Below are 10,416 nucleotides of genomic sequence, written 5' to 3' on the forward strand. Positions count from 1 at the left end.
CTTTCACAGGCATCGCCCCACAATCAGTTGCGCACTGGGATAAATGTTTCAGGCTCTGTCACTCACTAATTGTGGCACTAGATACACAATCTTCCCTGAGTCTCACTTTTAGTCATTCATAAAATGGGTATAGCAGTCAGACTGTTAGGAAAATTGAATGCCTGGGGCCTGGTGAGCACTTCATAAATGGTGGTTGTTGTTAATGGAAGCTGCCACTACTGTCTTGTGTTTTCCTTTAGGTAAATAGAATTATTCCCATTTTGTTGTTGTTGTTGCTGTGGTTACTAAGTGCCCTCCAGTCAGTTCTGACTCATAGTGATCCTGTATAGGGTTTCCAAGGAGCAGCTTGGTGGGTTTGAACCACTGACCTTGTGGTTTAAACCGACATGCAGTCACGTGCTTATCCTACAGTGCCACACTAACACTCCACATTCCCATTTTAGAGAAGAGGAAAATTGAGGTTCTAATTGCTTAAGCAACTTCCCCAAGATCACCGAACTGCGTAGCTTCAGTCAGCATCCTACCTCTTCATAAAGTCTGTGTGGCCAGTGGAGAAGTAAGAAGGCAGTGTGGTGGGGTGGACAGGTAGAGATGGTGATTCACACCCTTCCCACCATTATTCAAAATTACTCACTTGGGCAAGTCCTTTTTCTACATTGTCTCTAAACTCAGAATGAGGACGCCAGTTTCAGATAAGGCTAAAAAGCGAATGAGAGACGATAATCAGTGTTGTGAGGCTGAGGAGAAATCAGGACTCTTAAGCATTGTTGGTGGGGATATAACATGGTTCATTCACTTTGGAAAGCATTGAGCAGCTCCTCAAAAAATTAAATATACAAGTATTGTAAAAAAACTGTTATCATTGAATCAATTCATACTCATGATGAGCCCACCTTTAGAGTAGATCTGAATCCCAGGGGATTTTCTTGGCTGTCCTGTTTATGGAACCCTGGTAATACTATAGGTAAGCACTGGACTGTAGTCCAAACCCACCAGCTGCTCCTTGGGAGAAAAACATGGCTGTCTACTCGTGTCAAGATTTACAGCCTTGGAATCCCTCTGCAGGATCACTATGTGTTAGAATCAACTCAGTGGCGGTGGGTTTAGTTTTGGTTTGGTAATCTCTATGGGAGTAGTTGCAAGGTCTTTCTTCTGAGGTCCCACTGGGTGTGCTCAAACTGCCAACCTTTTGTTGTTGTTGTTGTTGTTGTTGTTAGGTGCCATTGAGTTGGTACCAACTCACAGCGACCCTATGCACAACAGAACAAAAGACTGCCCGATCCTGGACCAACCTCACAATTGTTAAGCCTGAGCCCATCGCTGCTGCCATTGTTTCAATCCACCTTGTTTGGAGTCTTCCTCTTTTTCTCTGATCCTTCACTTTACCAAACATGATATCCTTCTCCAGTGACTAGTCCCACTTGGTAATCTGTCTGAAGTATGAGAGACAAAGTCTGTGCATCCTGACTTCCAAAGGACCTAAGGTACCAGTTCCACTTCTATACTCAAGGGAATTAGAAGCAGATGTCTACACAAAAACTTGTATACAAGTGCTCCACACAAAAACTTGTATACAACTGCTCATAGCAACATTATTCATAAGATCCAAAAATTGGACAACCCAAACACTTATCAATTTATAAATGGACAAACAAAAATATGATATATCCATACAATAGCATGATTTCCCACCATAAAAAAGAATGAAGTACTGATGTCGTTGTTGTTAGGTGCCATCGAGTCTGTATCAACTCATAGCGATACATACTACAATATGGATGAACTTGAAAATATTATGCTGCTATCGGGCCGGGCAACAGAACACTAGAAAGTCATGAAATATAGTATAAAAGAGGTTTATTAGAGAAAGACTGCCTGCAGGGAAGAAGTGCTAAAGACAGCATCATCTTACCAAGTTTACAGCTGGCATGTATGTATAGGAGGCGGGCATTCCTGTTTGTGTAGTTAGGTTCTCATGTGTTACTTCCATCTCTCCTTTTTCCCATGATGCATCTGGTATCCATGATGGAGTCCAGGAGTTCAAGATGGATTCCGCTGCAGAGAGGTCTGGGATATTTGGCATAACCGGTTTTGCATCTGCACTGAAAACTGGTTACAGGGGAGGTTACTATGTAGCTGATGGTTAGCAACCCCTGCTGGGTTGTTGAATAGGGAGAGAGCGTTTACAAGCCCCATAGGGTTCTGGACACACAAGGAGATAGCTTTGACCATTTTATCTCATTTAATATCCTGTTTGCCTGGCGAGGAGATAGACTCTATCTCTTGTCCACATTCGGCTCTTTGGTTCTCTGTATTTGAAGGTTTGCTTTATGGTTTTATTGATCGTTTCCCAATGCCATTTCCTGCTGTCCCAGTAATTTTCCTCAGTTGTTTCCCTCCTGTTCCCTTACCCAACAATGCTAAGTGAAAGAAGCCAGACACAAAAAGCCACATACTGTACAATTCTACTTATATGAAAAGTCCAGAGTAGGCAAATCCATAGAAACAGAAAGTAGATAAACTGGTTGGCAGAAGCTCTGAGGAGAGAGGAATGAAAGTCAATGGGTACAGGGTTTCCTTTTGGAGAGATAAAATGTTCTGGAGCCTGGCTTCCACTACCAACCACACTGAAAGGGATGACGTTAGAAGGTCTTGGATAGAGTGGGAGAAAAATGTGGAATAAAACTCAAAAGCACAAAAAAGTCCAGGCTTACTGGTCTGGTAGAGACTGTTGGAAACTCCAAGACCATAATCTTTTGTCTCCCTTGAGGTCTGGAAATGATATCACCCAATTTGGCCCAATTTTCATTCATACCACAATAAACAGGTCTATAAATTAATAACACTAGGGAGGTGATGCACTCCATAGAACAATCAACCATTCAGGATCAAAAGGGTAACAATTACCCAAGGGCAAAGTTCAGAAGGCAGGAAGCTGAATAAAGAAGGAGGAATGGAAATAGGATCAAAAGGGTAGAAGTGGGAATAAGTGAAGTTACATTGTGGGGACTATAACCAATGACATGAAACAAAATGTGTATGAACTGTTGACTGGGAAGCTGATCTGCTCTGTAAGCCTCCACCCAATTCACAAGAAAACGTCAAAAACAGAAGAAGAAGAAAAAAGGGAAAATATTCTCATTGATGAAAGCTCTTAACTGCTAACTGAAAGATCAGTGGTTCGAACCCTCCAGCTGTCCCTCGGGAGAAAGATGTGGCAGTCTGCCTTGGAAACCCTATGGGGCAGTTCTGCTCTGTCCCAAAGGGTTACCATGAGTCTAAATTGTATACTTTAGAAGGCATGTGACTCATAATACAGAGAAAGTAAAGTAAATGGGAGCAGTGAGTGGTCAGTTAGCACAGTGTCCTGTGTATGGAATGTTAGTTCTCACCCGCTCTCACGGGACAGTTCCTTATAAGACTTGAAGAGGGTGTGGGTCTATAACTCCATCTGCTCACCTTGCTCCCATCTCCCTGCAGCCCACATTGCTGAAAACACCTCGAATCTTCTTCAGCACGTGCGATTCCAGTCCAGCAACTTTGAAAGCATTCTGACCTGGGACAGCGGGCCGGGGAGTGCCCAAGACACAGTCTACAGCGTGGAATATAAGACGTAAGCTTCTCTCCCAGCCCAACTCTACTGTCTAGGGAAATCCCCCTATTCCGCATGTCATATTGATCCACCTGGACTGAAGCCACCCTGCCCCTCCCAGATCGAGCTCTGTTCCTTTCTGTTTTGTTTTCGGAGGGAGGATAAAATAATGACTATAGGTGCAGGCTCGCCAGACACGCTGGCCAGCTCGAATGCCGTTCACCCTGTGTGACTATGAACAGCCATGTCATCTCACCAGTTTTTCCATCTGTAAAATTAGGCTTGTCCAAAAGGGTTGTTCCAAAGCAAACCAAACCTGTTGCCTTTGAGTCGATGTGTCTAATATTGACCCTGTAGGAGAGACTAGTGTGGCTCTGTAAACTCCTGATGTAGTGCTGTAGGATCAGCTTTGGACTGTGAGCCACAAGGTCAGCAGTTCAAACCCACCAGCTGAACCTTGGAAACCCTATATGGGTCACTATAAGTCTGAATCGACTCGGTGATATTTAATAACAGCAGGACAGAGTACAGCTGCCCCATAGAGCTTTTACTATTATAAATCCTGTGGTGGGTTCGAACCACCAATCTTTTGATCAGCAGCTGAGCACTTTAGCCACTGTGACCCAGGGATCCATATAAGATTGTTCCAGAAATCAAACCAAACCCATTGCCAAATAGGGTTTCTGAGGCTGTAAATGTTTTCAGAGCAGAAAGCCTCATTTTTCTCCTACAGAGCTGGTGGTTTAAACACTGGCCTTATGGTTAGTAATACAATGCTTATCTTGAAGTGCCATCAGGGTTCCTTATATGGCTGTTGTATAGTTGTTAGTACCATTGAGCCAGTTCTTATGCATAGTGACCCTGTATAGGGTTTCCAAGGAGCCGCTGGTTGGTTCGAACTGATGACCTTGTGGCTCACAGTCCAGTGCTGATCCTACAAGCCACACCAGGCATCCATCAAGTTGTTGTTGTATGTTGTTGCTGTTGTTAAGTGCCGTTGAGTTGGTTCTGACCCTGTATAGGATTCCCAAGGAGCAACTGGTGAGTTTGAACCACAGATCTTGCAGTTCAAACAGACCTTGTGGTCATGTGCTCATCCTGTTGTTGTTATTGTTAAGTGCTGTGGAACCGTCCAACCCATAGTGACCCTGTACAGGGTTTCCAAGGAATAGCTGGTGAACTTGAATTGCCAACCTTGCAGTTCAAACGGCTTTGCAACCTAGCACAGTAACTCACAGTGTCACACCATTAGGTAATGGAAGCAATTAACACTTGTGTCTGGCATGTAATAGGCTATTGATAATTGTTTAGGCTTGTTTTTAGTGGCAAGATTGTTGTTGTTGTTAAGTGTTGTCGAGTTGGTTCTGACTCATAACGACCCTGTATTGGGTTTCTGAGTGACTGGTGGTTTGAACTGCCTAATTTGTGGTTAGAAGTTCAGTGCTTAGCCTACAGCGCCACATCAGGTTGCCAAAAAGTGCATCCATCCACACTCTCGCAGTCTGCCCCTGCTATCCCAGCCCTGCCCACACGGCTGTTTCCATTCTTTCTTCCCAAGGAGGGGAAGAGGCCTGCACAGGCTCAGGAGTCTGCAAATCTGGGTTCCATTCCTCGTCTTGCCATGGCACTCTGTGGCAAGTCACTTCCTCCCTCTGAGCCTCGCTCAATTCCCTCATCTGTAATATGGGAATAACGATCCATGCCTGCCTTGGAGTACAAGGAGCATGAGCTCAGACTGTGGACTCAACTGGGTTGAAATCCTGGCCCCCACGGTCATATTTCATATCTTAGGCAAATGTGAAATTCTTGGTGTGGTACTGTAGGTTCAGCAACGGACCAGCTGCTCCTTGGAAACCCTAATGTTGTTGTTGTTAAGTGCCATTGAGTCGGTTCCGACCCATAGCGACCCTGTACAGGGTTTCCAAGGCTATAAATCTTCACGGGAGCAGAAAGCCTCCCCTTTCTCCCATGGAGCAGCTGGTAGTTTCGAACTGCTGACCTTGCGGTTCACAGCCCGATTCGTAACAACTATGCTATACAGGGTCGTAATGAGTCAGAACTGATTCAATGGCACTTAACAACCACAGGCAAAGTGCCTCAGTTCCCTTATCTGAAAAAGAGAGAAAACAGTGTAAGAACCTTAAGGGACCCTTGTGAGAATGAACTGCCTGGGACACAGGTGTGCTAAGTCAACATTTAATATCATGATCATAATGAATAAACCTGGGGCCCTGCCCCACCCTCACCTACAGATATGGAGAGAAGATGTGGAAGGTAAAGGTGGGCTGCCAGAAGGTCACCCGGAAATCCTGCAACCTGACTGCAGAGACAGGCAAACTCACGGAGCTCTACTACGCCCAGGTGACCGCCGTGAGCGCAGGGGGCCAGTCCACCACCATGATGAGCCATCGCTTCAGCCTGCTGCAGGACAGTGAGTGGGAGGGAAGGGAGAACACAGGATGGGCTTCGCCTCCCAGCAGAGTTAGGGAGGTGGCTTTTAGGGAAGATGCCCCTAGCTTGGGAGTATCTCCAGGGCCCCCTTACTGTTTCTTCTTCTCCATCCCACCGCCCTAGTTCACACCATCCTCACAACCACGACCATGGCCTCTCAACTCATTTCCCCCCTCCCTCCTAGACCTCCTCCTGCCCACTTTCCACAGAGCAGCCAGAGAGATCTGTTCAAGACATAAATTCAGCCCTCTTACTCCTGGTGTGGCGCTGTGGGTTAATGCACCAGACTGCAAAGCCGTTTGAACTGCAAGGTTGGCAGTTCAAGCTCACCAGCTGCTCCTTGGAAATCCTGTATAGGGTCGCTATGGGTCGGAATCGACTCAACAGCACTTAACAATGACAACAACCCCTGCTTGGAGTCCTGGTATGGTGCTGTAGGATCAGCACTGGATCAACCACAAGGTCGGCAGTTCAAACCCACAGCTGCTCCTCAGAAACCCTGTACAGGGTTGCTATGAGTTGGAACTGACTGATGGCACTAACAACAACAACCCCCTGCTTAAATCCCTCAAATAGATGCTTAGGCTTCTTGAAATAAGGCCCGGGCAGCCTCCAAGGCCCTGCCTATCTCTCCATCACCATCTTGGTCCTTTTCCTGCTCCACGGACCCTGAATACACACCAAGCTCTTTCCAGCCACAGCTGTTTTGCTTCCCAGGTCTTCTCTAATCTTTAGCTGTCAGCTTCCCTCCTGAGTGGGTGTCCCAGCCCAGACATCCTAATTTCAGCTGATCACCACCTGTTGTTATTTTCTATGGAAATAATCTCTCTTTAGAGCTCACACCATAATCTGTAATTATTGTATTTGCTTACATGTTGATTTGCCTCTTCCGGTAAAAGGCGAGCTTCATGAGGACATGTGTGGGCTGTGGAATCCACTGTCCTTCCTACTCTTAAACTGGCACACAGAAGATGCTCAATCCACAATTGATAGTTGAATGAATGAATGACCACGTAGCGTGAACTGCCAAACACCACTCCCAAGCTAACAAAGGAGTGACGTTCACCAATTGACTTATGAGTCAGCTTATGTTTTTATTGAGGGTTTTTTTTCTGGCTTGTTTAACTAACACAGGCTCATTGTAGAAATTTTATAAAAGAGAGAAATTCACAAAGAAAAATGATATTCATCCAGAATAACCTGAACATTTGAATATAACTGTAGATACTGGCAACCATTTCTACTATTTTATCATGTTTCCCCCATTGTTGTTGTTGTTGTTAAGTATCATGGAGTCAGTTCCAACTCATAGTGGTTTCTGAGGCTGTAAATCTTTATGGGAGCAGAAAACCTCATCTTTCTCCCGTGGAACAGCTGGTGGTTTCGAACTGCCGACCTTGAGGTTATTAGCACGATTCATAACCACTACACTACCAGAGCGCCTTTCCCCCGCCCCTATTAAATGTCATCAAATATTTATCTACAGCATGATGTCTCACAGCTGTAAAGTGATCCATTCTCTGGAGGTACTCAAATGTAGTTACCTAATTCCCTTTGCGAGGAGTTAGGTCTGTTTCTCAATTATATAAACAACCCTGAAGTGAACATCTTTCTAGCTCATAGATTTTGATTGAATCTTGGTGGCCAATTGATCCTTGAAGAATTTTTATAAAAGGTTCAGGGAAGGAGGACTTTCATGAATCCCTAAAAGCAAATGCAAAATTTTTGTATATACATTATTTTAGAGAGAAGATGAATAACATTCATCAGCTTCTCAAAGGGGTGTGTATACCAGCAAAGGTCATTAGGCTATTTGGACATTTCTATCTTGTGCAAAAGGAGCTCTGGTAGCGTAGTGGTTATGAATCGGGCTGCGAGCTTTAAGGTCAGCAGTTCGAAACTACCAGCTGTTCCATGGGAGAAAGATGATGCTTTCTGCTCCCGTAAAGATTTACAGCCTTGGAAACCCTGTACAGAGTCGCTATGAGTTGGAACTGACTCCACGGCACGTATCAACAACAACAATCTTGAGCAAGATTGAAGTCTTAGGTCTGGTCTTTGAGGATGAATGGCCAATATTGGGCCCCCTCAAGCATTATTTAGAATATGCAGTTGAATCATTAGTCCCTAAAGCTGTAATTGACAATAGAGAGGTCATCTCAAGTGAGGACATAGGGGTTGGGATGTGTGAAGTACCGTCTAGTCGGTTCTGGCTCATAGTGATCCTTTGCACAACAGAACAAAATACTGCCAACACCATCCTCACAATGGTTGTTTGAGTCCATTATTGCTGCCACTGTGTCTATCCATCTTGTTGGGGGCTTCCTCTTTTCGCTAGCCCTCTCTGCCAAGCATGATGCCATTTTCCAGGGACTGGTCCCTCCTGACATGTCCAAAGTAAGTGAGGTAAAGTCTCGTCACCCTTGCTTCCCAAGAGGATTCTGGTTGTACTTCTTCCAAGATAGATTTGTCTATTTGCAGTCCATGATACTTTCAATATTATTTGCCAACACCATAATTCAAATGCATCAATTCTTCTACAACCTTCCTTATTCATTGGCTAGCTTTCACATGCATAGGAGACAATCAAAAATATACAGCGCTTGGGTCAGGCGCACCTTAGTCCTCAAAGTGACAACTTTGCTTTTTAACACTTTAAAGAGGCCTTTTGCGGCAGGTTTGCCAAATGAACTAGGTTGCTTGATTTCTTAACTGCTGCCTCCGTGACTGTTGATTGTGGTTCCAAGGAAATGGCTGTAAGATGTGCAGGCTAATTGCCACCTTATCCTAGCTCCCTTCCTCTTACCCATGGTCATCCCTTGCCAGCCTTAAACCCAGTCACCAGCAGCTTACCAAAATTGTTCTCTTTTCACCTGTTTGTTTCACTGACACTTTCAGAAGCATAGCTTGGGCTCGGGTAGGAGGAGAACAGATAAGTCATTTCCCATCATCCAGGCAGTCTCACAGACCTATGGCCTAATCTGACTTTGTCTTTGCTCTTTTCCATCACCATTTTCCCAGCCACCATCAAACCACCTGATGTGACCTGTATTCCCAAAGTAAGATCTGTCCAGATGATTATCCACCCCACATTCACGCCCATCCGTGGGGACAATGGCCATCAGCTAACCCTACAGGACATCTTCCAGGACCTGTTGTACCACTTAGAACTCCAGGTCAACCACACCTACAAAATGGTAAGTATGTTTCCCTGCCTAGGAAACCCCTCTGTCACTCAACTGGGCAGGTAGAAAACAGATATGTCATATAAATTGGCATTTCCCAAAATGTGTCCCTTGGGAGGCTTCCTGAAGGCTAGCAAACACAAACATCTCTCTCTTGTCTTGGGGTTGTAGCAAATGTCTCCCCTCTTGCAGGTTCACTTGCTAAAGGCTCTGAGAAGTCCTGCTGAGTCAAAACTTCAGTTCTGATTTGTTCAGCACAACTGCTCTCAAATTTATTTGACCAGAGACTCTACTGTTTTTGTATAACACAGGCTTTACTTTTTCCCTGATACCTATCAATATCCAGGGGGAACAACCTCTACTAAGGTTCTCAGGTGTCCACTATGGGAAATGCTGGAAATAGTTTCTACTGCTGCAGTTCTTTGTACTGGTTTCACCACTATTTGTGGGAACTAGATACAGGCATCAACAGGAAGCCTGGTGGTTCAAACCCACCATCTGCTTAGAGGGAGATAGATGAAGTTGTCTATTCCTATAAAGATTTACCGTCTTAGAAACCCTAAAAAGCAGTTCTAATGTTCTACAGGGTTGCTATGAGTCACAATAACTCCAGAGCAGTGTGATTTGGACACAGGCAAATCCCTAAAGTCCTAAAATAATGATAGGTGGGAGGTTCAGACATAAGAGTATCATGGGGAAAATGATATCAGTTGTCAGAAAATTTTCATAATTGGTGCCAATACCGTTTACTTAACACTTACTATATTATATAACCAGGCACTATATGGAGTCCTAAGGAGCTCTGGTAGCATAGTGGTTACAAATCGGGCTGCAAACCTCAAGGCCAGCAGTTCAAAACTATCAGTTGTTCTGCGGGAGAAAGATGAGGCTTTCTGCTCCCATAAAAATGTACAGCCTTGGAAACCCTGTACAGGGTCGCTATGAGTCGGAACTGACTCCACGGCTCATAACCACCAACCACCATATGGAGGCCCGGTGTGGCACAGTAGGATAAGTGCAAGACTTCTAGCCACAAGGTCGGCAGTTCAAATCCTCCAGCCCCTGCTTGGAAACACTAAATAGGGTTGCTGTGGATCAGAGCCAACTGGATGGCACAAACAACAAGGTAATGCATACATGTCATGTTGGTTAGTCGTCATTACAGCCATATCAAGAAAGTGCTAATTC

General features: G+C 44.8%; 1 protein-coding gene across 1 annotated transcript in view; it reads left to right on the forward strand.

The window, feature by feature from the left end:
• Positions 1 to 10,416, forward strand: part of IL22RA1 (interleukin 22 receptor, alpha 1) — a 23,490-nt gene that overhangs the window by 4,434 nt on the left and 8,640 nt on the right. The window contains exons 2-4 of the mRNA XM_006862397.1: positions 3,481 to 3,613; positions 5,845 to 6,023; positions 9,065 to 9,240. Coding sequence (XP_006862459.1) covers positions 3,481 to 3,613; positions 5,845 to 6,023; positions 9,065 to 9,240 — 488 coding nt within the window. The remainder of the gene's footprint in view (positions 1 to 3,480; positions 3,614 to 5,844; positions 6,024 to 9,064; positions 9,241 to 10,416) is intronic.

This window comes from Chrysochloris asiatica, unplaced genomic scaffold (assembly GCF_000296735.1).
Source record: "Chrysochloris asiatica unplaced genomic scaffold, ChrAsi1.0 scaffold00047, whole genome shotgun sequence".
Taxonomy (NCBI): Eukaryota; Metazoa; Chordata; class Mammalia; order Afrosoricida; family Chrysochloridae; genus Chrysochloris; species Chrysochloris asiatica.